We start from the raw sequence: 17,922 nt of genomic DNA on the forward strand, positions 1-17,922 counted from the left end.
GCATCATATTAGATCTCTAGCCCAGGAGTTGAGGAGATACAGATTGTTACCTTAGTTACCATTACAAAAGAATAAGAGCTTACTAATTTGGTGACAGAATCATTATCAGCTGTCCTACACTGGCAAAGCCAGTCAAAGAAAATACCTTGTTCCTTCACTGCCTTCAGTTGAGTTTCAACTTAGTACAGTAAATACAGAAACACTCTTGTCAACTGACGGTGCTCAGGAGTAATTGTTTCTGCTTTCCAGTGGCATTTGAAAGTTTTGACTACCAATTTTAAATAATTTTTAATAGTTGATTTTTAAGTACTTATTTTCCAGTATAATCTTACATTCCAGAACTCAGCTCAACTTGATTTTAACCCTTGGCTATTTAGTGTTTGACCATGTGTACACAGCACATCTTGTCTATGGCCTGTGGCATTGGGAATCTGTATTACAAGGTAATTATTTTCCTCATAGAGAAAGGGGGGGAATGCTAGAACAAATCGCTACTCCAAAATAATTTGGTGGAATTGAAACTCTGAAATCCAAATTTCTGCAATGGCTCCAAAATCCTGAACTATGTATGGAGCCGAGTTCTGAGATCAAATTTATCTGATCAAGTCATACTAATCTGATGTGCAAGTTGGGCCTCTTCCCATGAACATCATGAGGATGTTCTCATTTGAAACTCAGAACTGATAGGAATGAACTAAGTCCAGGCTCAGTGTTTTCCATCTGCTAGAATTTATTTTTTTTATTTTTATTTATTAAAAAAATTTTTTTTTGGCTGCATTGCTGCGAGAGGGCTTTCTCCAGTTGCGGCGAGCGGGAGCCACTCTTTGTTGCGGTGCGCGGGCTTCTCATTGTGGTGGCTTCTCGTTGTGGAGCACAGGCTCTAGGTGCGCAGGCTCAGTAGTTGTGGCACACGGGTTTAGTTGCTCCATGGCAAGAGGGGTCTTCCTGGACCAGGGCTCGAAACCATGTCCCCTGCATTGGCAGGCGGATTCCTAACCACTGCACCGCCAGGGAAGTCCCGTCTGCTAGAATTTGATTGAAATACAAATACCACTACCAGGCCAGCATTCAGCTTATTAAAGGAAGGAGTCTTGACTTCCTTCACCTTGCCTTTTAGCAATAATAGGTAGAGACACGCTGGTGTTCTGATATGTGGTAAGAAGTTTGATATAGGAGCTTAAGATCCTCAGACAACTGTCAGTCTCTGATCTGCACATCACCTTGGTTTGACTGTCCAGCAATGAAGTTTTCTCCAAAAGTTGCTGCTTTCCTAGCCAATGTGTTCAGGGTTGCTTCTCTCTCGTATGGATGACTTTTAATTGACTTTGGCCTTGGGCACTTCCCGTTGAGTAAATTGATGAATATTGAAAGCAAATGAAATGTGAAATCAAATCATCCTGCTGGGATGAAAAGCATAGTTGGCCCTGCTCTATGGGGCAAGTAGAGTAAGGAGTCGGTTTCTACGGCTTTTTTTTGCTTAGGCCAGTTAGGTGGCAGAACTCTGAGGCAAGGCTGAAACGTCAGGTTTACAATATAATGCTGACTAGTGTTTGTTGATACTAAATAGCTTGTGTGAATTCACCAGCAGGTCTGAGTCTGCATTCTGACCTTATTGGTTTGCATGTGATTTAGCGAAGTACTACCTGTGATAGTACCAAAGCCGTTGTTTACCCCACATGGATTTTAAAATCCTAGTTGACTTTGACCAGTCCTGCCCTGTTTACTGTTTGCATGGTCACAGGTCAGGCCGTGCTACCTTGGGGCCCGGCTCTGGGACATGGGCCCCCAGTTTCAGTTACTGCTTCAGCCCCTAGCTGAAGACTGGAAGGCTTATTAAGACAACCGAATTAGCCTCATTAAATTTGTGTTTAAAACAAAAGGCAGAGCCCCAGCTCTTGGTCTTTTCTCCACCTCTCCCCAAGTGAACTAGGTTTTGCTTCCTTGGTTGAAACAGCATCTGGAATTACGTAACAAATACTGTACAACCTATTCCATTCTGCAGTTAGACTGGAAAAGAACCAGCTTTAAGACTTTTATTGATATTTCTGCACACTCAAAAAGGAAGACAAGGATTTCTATCCAACTGATTTTGAAAACACACTTCTTCACAAAGGCCCATATTCTCACTCCACTGGAGACAACTTGTACACTAGATTCTGATTCTCAACTAATTCAGGCAGACATGAACTTTCAGAGAAATCCTAGACAGAAAAAGGACCAGAACTCAAATCACGCGTTAAGTTTCACACGTATCCCCAGAGCCCCCACGTGCTCACTCTCTTAAAGTTTAGAACCAGACGGAAAAAGAGGATGACTGACCTCTGTGGGAGAATAAAAGTGAAAGAGGTTCTTGGTGCACTGACAAAATGACAAGTTGAAGGTCTGTGGTCCCCTTTCACTTCCCAGATGGATCAGGTATACAGGAAAACAAGGCTTAACCACTCATGATAATAATCAAACACATGGATTTTGCTAGAGAATGTCTACACTTGGTTGGGAAAATGACTTCCAGAGAGGCAGACACCAACCTGGTACCCATTTTTGTACATGGATAGTATCAAGGAAATGGGCTCTTGCTGGTAGTGCCCTAAAACTACACATTTAGTCTGAGTTTCTGAAGCTGTTGCCCTAGGTCAGTCCCTACTGGATGAGGTAGAACTATGGTGGTGGGGATGTTCCTTTTTCTGCAAAAGGCACTTGTCTTCCAGCGATGTGCCAAACAGATCTGAGGAGCAGCCAGGTCTGGTGTAGCTGTGGGTCGTCAAAGCAGGGATGAAGGCAGCCTAAGGCAGGCAGGACTCCATGGAAAGTTCCTCCTCATTCACTGGCTGCTTTTAATTGCTGTTCAGCTTTCCCTAGGAAGGGCGAGGAGTCGGCCGTGGAGGCCAGGTCTTGATGACACTGAGCATGTCTCTAGATCTCTGTTTTCCCTCAGTTCTGTATTTTTTCTATTTCTATTGATTCTGAAATAGGCCTGGCTTCACTGGTGAGATCGTGTGTGGGGCAGAGATTGAAACAGTGGATCTGGGACTTCCCTGGCGGTCCAGTGGTTAGGACTCTGCGCTTCCACTGCAGGGGGCACGGGTTTGATCCCTGGTCAGGGAACCAAGATCCCACAGGCCATGTGGTGCAGCCTTTAAAAAAAACCACAGTGGGGCTTCCCCGGTGGCACAGTGGTTGAGAGTCCACCTGCCAACGCAGGGGACGTGGGTTCGTGCCCTGGTCCGGGAAGATCCCACATGCCGCGGAGCGGCTGGGCCCGTGAGCCGTGGCTGCTGGGCCTGCACGTCCGGAGCCTGTGCTCCGCAACGGGAGAGGCCGCAACAGTGAGAGGCCCGCGTACCGCAAAGAAAAAAAAAAAACCCACGATGGATCTATTTCCGTCGCCTTACATGATTTAAAATGTGTGGGAAAACCAGTTTGAACGATGCCTAGGACTAAAGTCAAGACAAGGCAAGCCTTTGACCCCTACCCAAGCACGTCACCCAGAAGTTTGGTCCTGAGGTCTGCTCATCTCCCTGCGAAATCTAGGACCTCGTCTCACTTCCTGTCTCAGGTGTAGCAGCCTTCACAGTCCTTACTTGAGTTCTCATATCTTCTTCCTGCCAGAAAAAGCCTTGAGGCTGGAACACCCACTCCACCTGCCAACAGCAAAAAGAGGTCAGCCCCACAGCAGTGCTGACCAACTTGGCCCAAAGCCCCAGCTAATCAGCAAGCTCCCAGACACAACTGTACATCTCTCCATAAGGGGACATGGGGGAAGGGGGTGACCAAAACACACTTTCTCAGACCAGAGGCAACACTAGCAAAGGGGAAGGTGAGAGGACTTTTTCTTAAAATCTTTAAAATCTGTTTGAAAAGTTGCAAAACAAGATAAAAGTTATAGCCTAATTGTGTACTAAACAAAAATACATATACACATTTCTAGAAAGTATACAAAAACATTACTCTGAATTTTACTTGTCACAGTTTTCTGTATATAACTTGTATTTTTTATCAGCATAAATTAGTTTTTCTGACTTAATTTTTAGCCTTTTATTTTTTTAAGAATCTTCATTTTATTTGGCTTACAGTCATAAGTTAATTACTAATTAGGAAAGGGCTCTTGTTTGATAGGACCAACCCGTTCCAACTAGATGGGGGGCAAAAGCCATTGTAAATTGAAACAAAAAAGAACTCAGTGTTATTCCCAGAATTCTATTCACCCCATAGGATAAACTCTAGTAGCATCATTAAAGGACTGGGCTAAAGCCAGGTCATACAGTGGTACATGGGGAGTTCAAGATCACAGGTTTCATGAGGAGGATCACAGCTTCCAGTCCTAAACTTCATCTGGTAATCTCACAGAGACTGCCAGGTGGGCATTCATTACTTGGACACTTGTTAAGTACCTACCCCCTAGATGCGCATGTGGCTGTTCCAGCAACCATCCGGTACCTTAAAGCATTCAACTCTTTACAGGCTTTTTGTATTATTTTGAGGGAGAACAGATTCTGGTCACCTCAGCTGGAGAGCTTTCAAATGCCTTAAACCCTGGGGCCTAGCTTTCTGTTCTCTGGTTCCGTGGCCCTGCCGTTATAGAGAAGTGCTTGGCATGTGCTGGTCCTGTAGATCTCTTGGGTTTCTGCCATCACCGTCGTCACTGTGACTACGCTCCAAAGCTCTGCACCCCCTTGGTAGGTGGGGCCACCAGAGAAATAACAGCACAATCAATATTAAAAATGCAGTTTCCCACAGGAAGACAGGTAAGGAGCTGGGCCAGGTGACGACACCCACCTAGCCTAGCCCTACGAGAAAGGCCAAAAAGGATTCTGAATCCTTCCAGTAAAAGGATTCAGCTGGCAAACCCTACAAAAAGGTACGTAACACCTGTTTGGAAGCTTTGATACAGTATTTAAGACTTTTGTCTCTCTAAATTCTTCACTGTCAACCTCCGCTGCTCTCCACCCACTTTCCCCTACGAGCTCTGCCTTAGCCACACAATGGCCAGTCCTCTCCTCATGGGGCCTGTTTCCCTTACTCTCAATTTAACTTCAAAATAGGGAAAAATTGCACTTGAGAATACATCATCCATTTTATATTTTATTTTATTTTGTCATGTGCTCACAGCATCTCTCTCTCCTCTCCCTGGCAGGTCACAGAGATAAATTAAAAATAAAATCTACAAGGAAAATAATTTATAAAAGCACTTCCCAGGCTCGTGCCTTCTATCCCTACTGCTCAGTTAGAATGCCTCCCCACCTAAGCGGGGAGGAGAATCAGTGCTTCCCCCCTTCAACTCATTCCTGCTAGCCTGGGGCAGACAACGCTCCAGACCCAGGCCGAGGTGGGGACAGCAGTGGCAACAGTTAGAGACACTGTGGTCCTGGAACCACCTGGCCACCTCGGCGCTCCCCCCTGCCTCCCCCAGGCGGTCCTCCAGGAGCCCTTGCTAAACTGGGGGTGTGGAGAAGCTGCCTGTGGCCAAGAGCCTGAGGGAGGGGTACCCTCAGCCCCCGTTACATGCACTTCTCATTCTCCTAGAAAGAAACCCAAAAAAGAAAGACAGAGACCTCGGGACAGAGGAGAAAAACCCCAAGTGTTCACACGGTTACACGGAGTCTTTATGGCAAAGAGAACATTTAGCAGCTTTGAATATTGGTATCTCCTTTTTACTCAACACAAGCATTCTAGACCCTATAAGTGAAACAGGGCTCAAGCCCTAAAAAAATCAAAGCGCAAGAAACTCTAAGAGGACTAGTTTTTGTTGTTGCTTCTGGGTTTTGTAGTTTTTTGTCTTTCCAGTGACAAAGCCCAGTTGTTGGTAGGGGAGGCCTGAGGGAAGGGTCACTCCCCAGTGTTGTGCTGAGTACTGCCTGGCTTCTCCACACCATCCCCCGCCTCAGAGCAGCTCCCAGGAGGCTGTGGGCCCAGCCCCGTGGGCCCTGCCAGCACCCCAGCTCCAGAAGAGCTCCAGGCAGCCGGTGAGGGGCGGGGGCACACGGGTGGGCAGAGAACAGCATTCGCGGGCATGCTCTGATGGAGACGTGGGAGCCTCAGCTCAGGGGTGACTGGGCACAGAGGAAGATGTACGGCGGGGCAGTGAGCGACATGCTTGGTGTTGGGGCTGCTGCAGCAGGAGGCCTCACGACCCCTGCCTGGTGACTCTACCCTTTGATCCTAACCCTCCAGGCCAGTGTCGGGTCCCAGGGGCTCCCCTCTGATGGAAACCTCACAGGAGAAAGAGCCCCCCTTCAGGGATGCCAAAGTGCAGGAGCAGGACGAGTTCACAGGCCCCTCCCAGAACCTACTCCGTGTTCCACCCCTCCCCTAGGTTGAAGTGGGGTTTCCTCACACCAGTGATCCAGTCCCCTCTAAAACCTGCTGCCTGGGATCCTGGCCAGAGCCAACCTAACCCGCCCTCTGATTTTCTTCCCGCTTCGATTTTTCTGGGTTGTTTTCCTTCCTTCCTTCCTTCCTTCCTTCCAGGAATGAGACCTTCTACTACTTTCCTCTCCTCTCGCGAGTCCCTTACTTTCCCTTTTCCGGCCTCCGGCAACGCCAGCACCACCCTTCCCTCAAAGGAAAGGGGTGAGGGGTGAGGACCCTGTCCACCCAAACGGCCTGGCCACTTCCACCCCCTCAGCGGGGGAAGCTGAGCCAGACAGCGCCTGCGCCTGCCTCTTCCGTCCACTGACCCGCAGTCATCCCATCTGAGATCTATTGGATAAGAAGGCATTAAAGTCCCCGCTGTAGGTCCAGGTCCAGGCCCAGCCCTTCTCCAGTTTCCATCTCGGTGAGCGTCAACCCCCTTCCTCCCCAGGCTCACTTTCTCCGGTCCTTCGGCTTCCTCTCCTGCCGCCGGGCCTGCTGGTCAGCCAAGGTGCGGGGGATGAGGAGGACGCTGCCGTCCCCGGCGTACTGCAGCGCGTACTGACTGGGCGAGTAGGGCCGCCCGTTCTCATCCCGCAGCCGCCCAAACACCTCCTGGTACAAGCTCTGGACCTTCTGCTTCATCTGCCGCAGGGACCGGAGGAACTCCACCTTCTCCCGCAGCAGCCGGGCTTTATCGCGCTGCAGGTCCTCCACGTCCCGCTCCAGGTTCAGGATGGTGTCCAGCTTGCGCTTGCGGCAGTTCTGCGCCGCCATCTTGTTCTTGCCCCGGCGCCGGATGTCACGGATGAGGCTCAGCTGGGCCTCGCTCAGCTGGTACTTGGACAGCAGCTCGTTGAACTCCTCCACGGGCAGGTTGATGATCTTGTCGTTGGTGAAGGGGATCTTCATGGCTCGGGCTCGATGCTCGTCGCGGCTCATCTGTTTGTCCAGGAAGTCGGCCTGCTTCTCCTTGCTGCCCTTCTTGAGGGTGCTGGGTGGGGGCGGGTCAGCAGAGTCGAGGGCACTGGGTGCCATGTTGTATGTGTGGTTGTGGCCCACGTGCTCCAAATAGGGCAGGCAGGAGAGCTGAGCTGGGTCCTGGTAGCTCATGCGGCAGAACTTGGAATACTCGGGCTGGTAGCCCACAGCGCCCTCAGCCTCCTCCAGATCCAAGGCCTCAGAGTCAGAACTGTAGCCAACTGCACCTTCCTCAGAAAAGGAGGAAGAGGCTGAGGAAGAAGAGGAGGAGGAGGAAGAGGAGGAGGAGGACGAGGAGGAGGACGAGGAGGAGGAGGAACTGCCTTCAGAGCTGCTCAGGGAGGAAGGGCTATGGCTGGAGTCCAAGGAGAGGCCCGAGTCAGAGTCAAATTCCTCTTCGAGCTGGGAGGCCTGCACGGGGTTAAAGCCTTCTTCAATGGCCAGGTCCATCAGGCTGATCTCGTCTAGCATGGCTTCATCTAACAGACCCCCGAGCGGGTCAGGCAGCTCAGGGCCTGCTGTGTCATTGGCTGTGCCGTTCAGCTGGGGTGGGAAGAAGAGCCCTGCCAGGTTGGTGGAACCAAAGGTGGAGTTGAGGCTGGTGGAATTGCTGGGGACCAGCGGGAGCAGCGTGGAGCTGCCGGCCACAGGCAGGCTCTCCACCTCCGGGCTGAAGAGAGAGAAGTCCTGGCTGCAGCCCCCCAGGGACGCCTGATGCAGGCTGACATTCTGATTGATGGGAGTGTTGGGGGCAAGGCTGTAGTTGGTGCTCAGTGGGTCTCCTGGAGGGGCGTCGTACAGGATCTCACTTGTTGATGTGTTCACTTCCATGGCCTGGGAGGGGACAAGAGCGTCACCGTTCACTTAGCGCAGACTCCACCCCCAGGTGTGGCTGGGGCTCACGACAGCAGGCACCCAACACAGGTACAGCTGCACGGGTGTAAAGGCAACAGACAGGAAACCACAGCCCACAGCATCAGCTCCTGGCCCCGCTTGATCCATCATGCCTGGCAGAGGCGGGTTCCTCCCTGTGGACCCCACCCCAAGGCAGGACTGATCAGCTCCAGGTCATGTTTGGCCCAGACTCCGCCATCACGGAGGAGAGGAAGACGGCACCGAACGCTGCAAACGCAGCACAGCGGACAGTGCGCCCAGCCTCGGAGCGGCCAGCCTCGGTGTACCGCTCGCTGCCAGGCCTGGGGCATGGCCTGTCTCTCTGAGGTTCAGTGTCCTCACGTGGAAAGTAATAAAGGGCTGACTAGGTGATCGTGAGGGCCAGGTGAGATGACCATGGCTGTAAAGCACCGTAGGAACGTCCGCCTTTATTAATGCTCAACCTAGGAAACACCCAGCCAAGTGATTATCTGCCTGAAGGAAAAGAAGGAGGCGCACCTAGGAGGCAGGCCTGCTTTAGAAGCCTCAGCCCCGGGGCTTTAACCCGAACGCCAGTCCTGACTCCGCCACCTACTGACACGTGGACAGTTACCTCTCAGTGTCCCCACTTTCCTATGGATCACAAAGGTGTTAGTTACTCTCTCTTTTCCCAGAAGTGGAAAAGCAACCGAGTATGGAGACACCCCACACAAAGTCCGATAGGTTTGTGCCTGGCTCTGGTAATCCTACCTGCATTTCCATGATGGACATGAGATCCTGCCACTGCTGTTCCAAATCAAATGGAGACTCTGTCCCCGTCAGGAGAGGAGACAAAAGATTGTTTTGAAGACCTGGGGGCTCACTCTCACTAGGCACTGCTTCTGTTATGCTGGAAATGTCTGCTGGAAACTAGGGCAAAACACAGAGGGTTTAACAGGGGAGGAGGAAAGACCACCTTCTGCTTTCCTCCCCGAGACTCTACCGCCTGGGGTTCTGTTTCTTCCTTCCTCTGAATTCACCCCCAGCAGCCAGGACAAGGCCAACACCAAAAGCCGGCCCCTCAGGCAGCCACAGAGAGACACACTGTGTGCAGGCTGCCCTGCTGACTCAGTGGGCTCTCCCTGGAGCCCTGCTCACCTCAGCATTCTCCCCAAAGGGGCAGGTGGCCTCCAGCAGCCTAAGGCACTCTTCCAGGGACAGGGCTGTCTGGTCCTCCCCACCAGGCACCTGTGGCAACAGCAACTGTTAAGTCTGACTGACCCGGGCCTTGGCTGCCTGGGGGCCGAAGCCCCTTCCCCAGCCTTTCCAAGGGGAAGCTTGAAGGAGGCCCTGCACGGTTGCAGGCCTACACTCTCCCTCCGTTCCCAGGCTGTCGGCTGGCCCTGAGTCCCAAACTCCAGGGGAGAAGAGGGTGGGGGGTTCTGACGCCGGCAGAAGGCCGCTAGGTGCTCCGCCTGCCGTGTGCTGTTCGTGACCGAGGCGCGGCCCCTCCGCCGCGGCGGCTCTTCCACTCCCGCTTCCTCAGCCACCACTGTGACTTAGAGACCCCAACCCGAGATATACATTCAGGCCCGTCCCACAGACACAGCCTGCCTTCTCTACAGAGAAGTTTCTGGAAGTGGGCAGAGGCGGGAGTACCTGTGCAGGGAAGCTCTCCCCGGTCTCTCCGTCCACTAGCAGGTTTCGTGCCAGAGCGTCCGCACCCTCACCGGGCCAGGTGTCCTCCTGCTCCGCTCCATCTCGCAGCTCCTTATCCACATCCTGCTCCTTCTGGCGATGACTGTAGTCAAAAATCTCACGCCCAGCCCCCAGGTCAATATCCTGTCGCCAAAGGATGTCAATCAGATCTATGTCCTGAAAGACAGAGCATCGTGACTTTAGCTCTGGGGTCCAGGGGCCCCTCCCTGTCCTGCCCCTCAGAGGCTCCTCCTAGCATCACCCCAACTACTCCCGGGTGGGGCCCCTCCCCATCCACACCTGCCAGACTCTACCCCCTGTCCCCTCCGTACCAGCACGGCTTCATTCATCCATTTCCAGACACCAGCCTCAAAACAAACAAACAAAAAAAAGAGCTAGCGAAAACCACTAGCGTAACCATCGCCCTACCCGTCTGCGGGCTTAGGATGTGGACCAGAGGCACAGCCAGGCCAAAAGGCAGGGCCATCTTACCACTACTTAAGAAGAAAGGGGGAAGCAGGAGACACTTCTCGTTTCGGGAATGGGAATCCCTTAAAACTTGGTTTGTAGAAAGCGGGCCATGGCAAGCAAGAGTGAACTGTCAAGCAAAACTGCTTCGCAGTGGCCAGGCTTGCATCAGCCTGTGGTGCCATTTCATTTGCATAAAGGGGTGGGGTGGACTGGAGAGGAAAATCCCTGCATTTGCAACCACCTGATGCAACCAATGACAACGACAGGCTATCCAGCCCTTCCTGCGGCCGTTCCCCCTTCCCTGGATGAAGCAGGAGTAAGGCTGAACACCCACAATTCCCAGTCTAGGCTCACCTCAAGATCCATCCCTGCCAGAATAGAATGCCCACTCTCAGCTGATCCTAGCAAGCTGCCTCAGTCCCCGGAGAGCCTCAGGCAGTCAGATGATCCTCACTGGACACCCCACCCCTGCCAAGGCCAGCCCCACGGTGTCCCCACAAACCAGTGCTCTCACTCCCTTACCACACCCCAGGACTCACTGGCTCCCATCAGGCAACCCACTCAAGGACATAGCCCCCATCACTGCCCAGCCACAGCTGCCGCCCCGGGCACCGAAGTGCCTCCCTCTCGCTCTACGCTGGCGGCTCCTGATTAGTTCCGGCTCCACCTGCCACCCCCACTGCCACCAGCGTACAACCCCAATAAATATGAGACGTTCGGGTTTCTTATACATGCCACCCCCTGCAGTTGAAGAAACCCTAAACTGTTGCCTTCCAGTCAGAGATTAAAAGGCAGATACTTTCCAGACAGCAGTATCCTTAGCTTAGACCCACCTCCCTAGCTCTGACCAGGTACCCCTCTCCCACAGTAAGCCTCCCTGATCCTAAGACCTCCCAGGTGTACCTCTCCCTGCAGTCTCCCCACATATACCAACCTGAACAGAAGCCCTGGACCCAGGAGCAGAGGGGGGCTGGGCCACCCGGTGACCAGCCACCAAAGAGTTAAGGGGCCGGCTCCCTTTGGCATGGCCCCCACCACTGTGAGAGCTGCGGTCCAGGCGGGTCATGGTCTGCGAGATGAGCCCCAGGGCAGCTGGTGCTGGGCAGCCGGACAGGGGGCTCCAAGGAGCTCTTGGCTCGCAGGGAGCACACCAGGCTGGAAGGGTGGCCCCTTGCTAGCTCCGAGGGGCCCAAGGAGGGTGCCCCGCCCGTGCCGCTGCCTGGGCGGCCCAGCCCAGCCCCCTTCCTCCATCCTGGAGCAGCCCCCTCCCACCTCACAACCCCAGTTCCACTCAGGCGCCCGGCAGCCCCCACCCTGAGCTCACCGCAGAGGCTGCAGTGAGATGGGACTCCCACCCCATGCTCCGTGCTCAAGCTGCAGAGAAAAGCAAGCTCCCTCCTGGGCCTATCCTCCCGCTCCTCCCTCTCTCCCCCTCCCCACGCCCCCCAAACTTGTTACCTAGGCTGCAGCAAGGAGCCAATCCCCTCCCCCTCCCACCCCGCAGGTCACTGCTGAGGCTGCAGAGAGCCAATCCCCTCCCCCAGGTCAGCAGCTGGGCTGCGGAAAGAGCCAATCCCCTCCCACTGTCGTTACCTAGGCTGCGACGAGAGCCAATCTCCTCCCCCAAGTCTCCGCTGGAGATGCGGAAGGAGCCAATCCCCTCCCACCGCCTGTTACCTAGCTGCAGCCGGGAGCCAATCTCTGCACCAGGGCAGCTGGAGAAGCTGCCGCAAGGAACCAGCCCATGCCTGGGCCGCCTCCGTCTCCTCAAGGAGACGCACCCAGGGGCGGGCAGCCCCACCCAGCCCAGTCAGCCAGCCGGGGTGGCGCAGTGAGAGAGCCCTGGGGGGAAGGGGTGCCACTCTCCCTCCTGTCGCATCCTGCTTACCCAGCCCACTCAGGACTGGGACTCAGGACTGGGCAGACACTCCTCCCACAGCTTCTCCGGGAATCTAAGTTCTTCCCTGGAAGTGTAAGGAGTTTTCCCGTTCCTCAGGAGGGCTGTGGCCAGTCGTCCTCAAGCCCAAGGCTCAAACAGCTAGCCTGGGCAGGAACCCAGTGCACCCAGATCCACTGGGAACCAGGGGCTTTGTCACCCTACAACAAGCCAGACACAAGGAAGGGGGAAAGCCATCTGCACACATGCAGGGATGTCACAGTGCCGGCCAGGCCCAGCCCCAGGCAAGAGGAGGGAGACAGGTGCTCCGCCACGTCCTGGACACAAACGTGTCCCCCGCCCCCCCCTTTCTCTTTACCCCAGGCTTTGTTCAAGAGCCATCTCCGCCTGAGCCCCGGCTTACATCTCCAAAGCAGGAAGAGCGCCCCTGACAGAATCAGGGTCACAGTTCTGGCTCCCATCCTCACTGCTGCTCCCCTTGAGCCTCAGGTCAGGTCAGGGACAGCACGCTCTCCTTGGTCGCAGAGCGCTCCTCCTCGCTGCAAAGAGCTGTACACAGGCCACCCCCCTCTGGGCAGAGTGCCAACCTCGAGGGGACCCCTATCCCTGACAAGGGCCTGGGCTATAGCCGTCCGTCCAACAGGCCTGGCAGCAGGGGAGTGCTGCCGCCCAGGGGTAATACCAGCTCCAGCAGTATCTGTCACATGCTCCGGGCCCGGGTATTTTTATCCCTGAGCTGCTGAGGAAACAATGCTCTAGACACACAGTAATCCTCCCTCCCCCATACCCAGCCTGGGCCCCTAATGCTAACCCACCCCCGATCTCCAAAGGGAGCAGTGAAAGCCTGGGGTCGGGGAAAGCACACACTTCATGACGATCTAGAAGTGGAGGCAAGCAGGGTCACAGTCCCAGCCCATTCCACCCAGCCCATCCAATTACGTTGAAAACATCCCATCCCACCCCATCCCAGGAGAGCTCCCTGCAGGAAGAGGAATGAAGCTACGCCTGCTGGGTTCCCAGCCGCAGGGTTCCCAAGCCCAATACATCCACCCCTTGAGGAGCTACCGTGGGTGGGATGACGGAAGAGGAGGCTGGGAGGCATGCTTCTTCAGACCCCTGGGCCACGACTGGAGTCCGGCTGAAGGTAAATAACAGAGGAAGCAGAAGACAGGTGGCCCTGTACGACTCTCAGAAAAGAGGCACTGCGAGGCAAGGAGTGCTCGTGACTCCCAGACTCAGGTAATTCTAGTCTCCCTCAAAGTAGAGCCCATAGGAGCCAGCTAAGCACAGAGCAACCCTGGCATTACTGACCTCTGGGGCCAGATCAATCTGTATTTAGGGGCTGTCCTCTGCGTTCTAGGAAGTTCAGCAGCATCCCATGCCTCTCTCCACTAGATGCCAACAGCACCTTCTCCAGTTGTGACAACCAAAGCTGTCTCTAGACACTGCCACATGTTCCCTGATGGACAAAATCATCCCCAGTTGAGGACCACTGGCCCAGAGAAAGCCACATGATTTGACAGTCACTAACATTCAGAGAACCGAGCTCAGGAACAGGCTTCAGCGCGGGATGGTGGGCAAAACCTGGTCTGACGGGTAGGCAGAAAGGGCCAAGTTCTACGGCATCTGTAAAACTTCTCACACACCTCCACACCGCCTCTTCCCAAACGCTGCCCCCGTGCACCCCCGCCTCCAGACTCAGCTCTGGAGAACCCAGCCCAGTGCAATCCAGCCTCCTCCTTCCCGAACGGCCAGCGACTGAACTGGACCTTTTCCCAAGCTCCTTAAGACTGAGTGGCAAGACAGGTCCAAACGCAGAGCTCAAAGCAGTCTTATCACAGTGGTGGGGGAGGGGCAGCAGAAACCATTCAACGTGGTTAGAGGCGACTGCACCCCCTTCTGCCCAGAACGGTGTGTCAGCCACTCGTCCGTTCAGACCTCTGACAGCTCAGAGCAAGCTGCCGTCAGCAGCAGAATGCAGTTTCTCTTCTAGCTCCCATCCATCGCTCCCGGCCCTACTCGCTGCAGTGGGCCTTCAGCAAAGAATGGGAGCCTTGGCCCTCTCCTGGCCAAGAATAACTATCTAAATCTACCCCTTGGCTCAGACCCAGGAGAGGCGACTTATCAGGACCTTACCACCACCACAGGCCTGACCACAAAGGAGGAGAACTTCAGGACACGTATGTGCGTTTTGATGTGGGGGGAGGTACAAGGCAACAGCCCACAAAATATGTGTGTCTTAGCAACGAACATACACCGCATCAAAGCCCATCATAACATGACTCCCTCCCCCACCCCGGGCCTCCAGGAGTCATGTTGAAATCCAAGCAGTAAACACACAGGCATGTTCTAAGGACCTCCCACTGCCCTGACAGTTCATTTAGAGGTGGGTCAACGGTTCAACACAAGGAAATGCTCCCAACCCCCGATCCTAGCCAGACAATCTAGCCCACTCCTATCCCAGAACAATGCCTGAGACCCCCCGGAACCTCTCTGGTTCTTCACAGGGCTTACTACTATTACCACACTCCTTCAGGACCAGCCCACCCCCGCAACCCCAGACCCTTCCCACCCTCCCCTCCACGTCGCCACTAACCTCTTTGGTTAAGTCTCCACTGACTGGAGGGGCGACAGCCCCCAAATCCTCCAAATCTTCACTGAATCCCTGCTCCGTTTCGCTTTCTCGCACCCCGTTGTCTGGGCCTGTCACATCTTGGAGACCACTGGAACTCTCGAGGGCGAGGCCCGAGCTGGGCTGGCTGCCAGAGACAGACCCCTCCGGATCCCGGTGGACCAGCCAGGCGTTAACCTCGGTGGTTGGCACCTGGAACCTGTCCAGGGCCCTCACCTGACTGAGGAGCCGCCGGGCAGTGAAGTAATTGTCCAGGTCTATGCTCTTGGGGTGGATACCATAGCCATCCAAGGTATTCCTCAGGTTGTGGAACTGGGTCTGAGTATAGGCGGAACTGGGCCCCAGGATGATCTCCCGGAGCGGGGGGAGCTGCGAGGTCAGGTAAGTATCCACGTCCACCCGCACCCCGATCAAGCTCAGCAGAATGGTGAACTGGAGGAGTCCTTCCGTTAAGTATTTCTTCAGAGAAAGCATTGCTGAAGGACCAGAATGTTTATGCTTTTTGGTTTTTAAATCTTCCAAAAGACAAGTCAAGGCCACCGCTCTGCTGCTCCGGCCAGCAAGTCACCCTCCTCAGTGCCCAACCCTGTACCCCACCCCGGCAGAACACAGGGGCTGAGCTTCCTGACAGCCTCAGAGGAAAGCACAGCCCTCGGAGCCAAGGCCACACTCCAGACCACATTCACTTTTCCCTTCTTGACACCTCACCTCTGGAAGTACAACTGTTTCCTAACCCGGTCCAGGCCCTCAGGGCCCACGTGACTTACTGTCTCCACAGTCCACATACAGTCGCTTCCTCACTCACATTAGTTGTCCTCTCTGTGAATTTCACTGCAGGTTGTTCTCGGGAACAGCTGATGGATTTTTTTTTTTCCTTCTCTCTCCTAAGGTTTATTTCCTTTGGCTGGAGCTACAGGCCTTTTGTCTTGGGTCAGAGTGTCCCGCCTCCTCCACACTTACCAGGGGGGTTTCCAAAGAAACCTGAAATGGGAATCACAAAAGCAACAGGATAAGATTCCATAATTTTCATGCCATGACCAAGGCAGAGGTAGGAAACGCATTAGAAGGCCACTTTTATTTTTTATTTAAAAATAAATCAGTCATTATACTCCAAGAAAAACAAAACATGAAAACCTGTTACAGACAGAACAACTATGAGAGGAAGGTACTGCTCACAAGGGATCTCAGTTTCTGGATATTAATTCTGCAGTACCCTAAAAGGTAGCTCGTTTTGGATAAGCAGATAATGCCCAGGGCATCCAAAATATTTTACACGTTGTCTGATTTACCAACCCTCCCCCCACCCCATACACACTACCCAGCTTCTATTTTTAGCGTGAGAAGTCCATTTCCTATCTTAAAAGAAAGTTTGTTTCTCGTCTCTCAGGAGAAAACTGCCTGCAATTCTTGTGCCTTCAAGTGCTAAAAGGGAGGGAGAGATGATTAATGGGTGAGAGAATAAAAGGACGAGAGGACGACCACCACACCACAGAAAAGAATAACGCCTTTTGTTTTTCCAACTTTCAAATCTGATTTCCCTTTCCTATCACTCTCACATTTAAAAACAAACATGGGGGTACTGACGAGATGGGGGGCCCTGAGGCAGGCTTATTCGGTCCAGAATTTGAACAGGCAGGTTTTATTTTCATTCACGTGACCTTCTGATCCAAAGCAGAAGGATATGGCCAAGTCTTCAACCCAGAGAGCCAAGTGGGGAGGGAGTAAAGCTGCCTTCCACTTTCTAGTCTCTGCTTCTGAGCTTCCATTAACCTCCTAAACCACGACATAGCTCTCTCCTGTTCACTGCTGTGACCCATCTACGAACTGCATCCTAAAGGGAAAGAGGGACACACACACACACACACACACGCCCTGATCTGGCTGCAGTAAACATAATTGCGACCCAGAACTCCTGCTTACACTTCCCTCCAGTTCTCACGCAATTTACTACTAAAAACCTCCCAAGAGCCAATTAAGCTCGAGAAACCGGACAAGGTCCCTTAAAGATCGAGTAAGGCCAGGCCTGAGCCCGGTCCCACCCTGCCCCGGATACCCGAGTCCGGCTGGGACCAAGCCGCCATGCCGCTCCTGGCGCCTCGACTTCCAGCCTCTGGGCAGCAGCGAACAAGTGCTACTTTCCTGGCCTTGACCCACCCTGACGGCCAAACCCCACCCCGCCCTCCGCCCTTACGGCCCCACCCCGCTCCCAAGCCTGGGCCTAACACCACGCCTTCTCAGGCCCTCAGCCCTCCCCGGTCCAACCCACCCGGAGATGCTTTCTCCACGGCCTCTCGGCCCCTCCCTGCCAGGCCCAGGGCCCGGCCCCGACGCGAACTCCGCTCGGCCGCCCGCTCCCGCCTCCTGCCCCTCAGCTCCACTCCGCCGCCCTTCAGCCCGTAAGCCTCGGCCCCGCGGCGCGGCGCCCCTCCCGTTAGGGAAAGAAATGTGTTTGATACCCTCTGCTGATCTCGGCGTCCGCCGCTGCCGCCACAGCAGGCGCTCAGCCCGAGGCCAGGCCTTGCCGCCGCCACCGCCGGCCGGCCTAGAGCTCGCCAGCCTCCGCTTCCCTCCCCGCCCCCTCCTTCTACCTCACACGGAAGCCCGCCCTCCGCGTCCTCCCCCGGGACACGTTTCTCCAATCAACGAGCGAAGACCGTGGCCGTCGCCGGATGTCGATTTGATTGACAGCAGAGAGAACCCAATGGCCGAGTGTGCCTCCTTCTCCCTTTACCGATTTCCCAAGACTGACACGGTCCACGGCCCAATGGGCATGTAGGCCCGCCCCACGGCATGGGCCCACCAATAAAGTGGGGCGAAGGCCCTATCGCCCGGCGTTCGGGACCCCTCGGCCGTGCGCCCACCGCTCGCCGGCTGCAGGAGGTATTACAGGCTGGGCACAGAGTGAAGTTAATAGGTTGAGCGCTTCCAGTGCATTCTTTGGCGAGGGTATAAGGGCTTAGGGCTGGGAATGGGAGGTGGTATCGCCGCCGGAGTGCGGGGTCCCCCCCTTGAGGGTTCCCACGGTGACTTGCAAAAGTCC

General features: G+C 54.4%; 1 protein-coding gene across 6 annotated transcripts; it reads right to left on the reverse strand.

The window, feature by feature from the left end:
• Positions 1 to 5,069: 5,069 nt before the first annotated feature.
• On the reverse strand, positions 5,070 to 17,461 carry NFE2L1 (NFE2 like bZIP transcription factor 1). Of its 6 annotated transcripts, none has more exons than XM_082603621.1 (6): positions 17,339 to 17,461; positions 14,847 to 15,863; positions 9,844 to 10,026; positions 9,343 to 9,432; positions 8,956 to 9,114; positions 5,070 to 8,166 (listed from the first exon to the last, which is right to left on the reverse strand). In XM_082603621.1, the coding sequence occupies exons 2-6, from the start codon at positions 15,354 to 15,356 to the stop codon at positions 6,805 to 6,807; spliced, it is 2,304 nt and encodes a 767-aa protein (XP_082459747.1). In that variant the 5' UTR covers positions 15,357 to 15,863; positions 17,339 to 17,461; the 3' UTR covers positions 5,070 to 6,804. The 6 variants fall into 6 exon arrangements, with proteins under 6 accessions (XP_082459747.1, XP_082459745.1, XP_082459746.1 ...); XM_082603619.1 differs by having other exon boundaries at positions 9,844 to 10,059; positions 17,339 to 17,460; XM_082603620.1 differs by lacking the exon at positions 17,339 to 17,461 and adding an exon at positions 16,936 to 17,026 and having other exon boundaries at positions 9,844 to 10,059.
• Between the last annotated feature and the right edge of the window lie 461 nt (positions 17,462 to 17,922).

The sequence above is a fragment of the Mesoplodon mirus genome (assembly GCF_964341445.2).
Source record: "Mesoplodon mirus genome assembly, chromosome: 18".
NCBI lineage: Eukaryota > Metazoa > Chordata > Mammalia > Artiodactyla > Ziphiidae > Mesoplodon > Mesoplodon mirus.

Bases quoted from the DNA above. Each gene is read 5' to 3' on its own strand.
- NFE2L1 (XM_082603619.1), bottom strand. From the start codon at position 15,356: ATGCTTTCTCTGAAGAAATACTTAACGGAAGGACTCCTCCAGTTCACC. The intron at 9,433-9,843 runs GTACTCCCGCCT...CTGTTGCCACAG, and splicing joins GGGAGAGCTTCCCTGCACAG to GTGCCTGGTGGGGAGGACCA. The intron at 9,115-9,342 runs GTGAGCAGGGCT...GTTTTGCCCTAG, and splicing joins CCTTTGGGGAGAATGCTGAG to TTTCCAGCAGACATTTCCAG.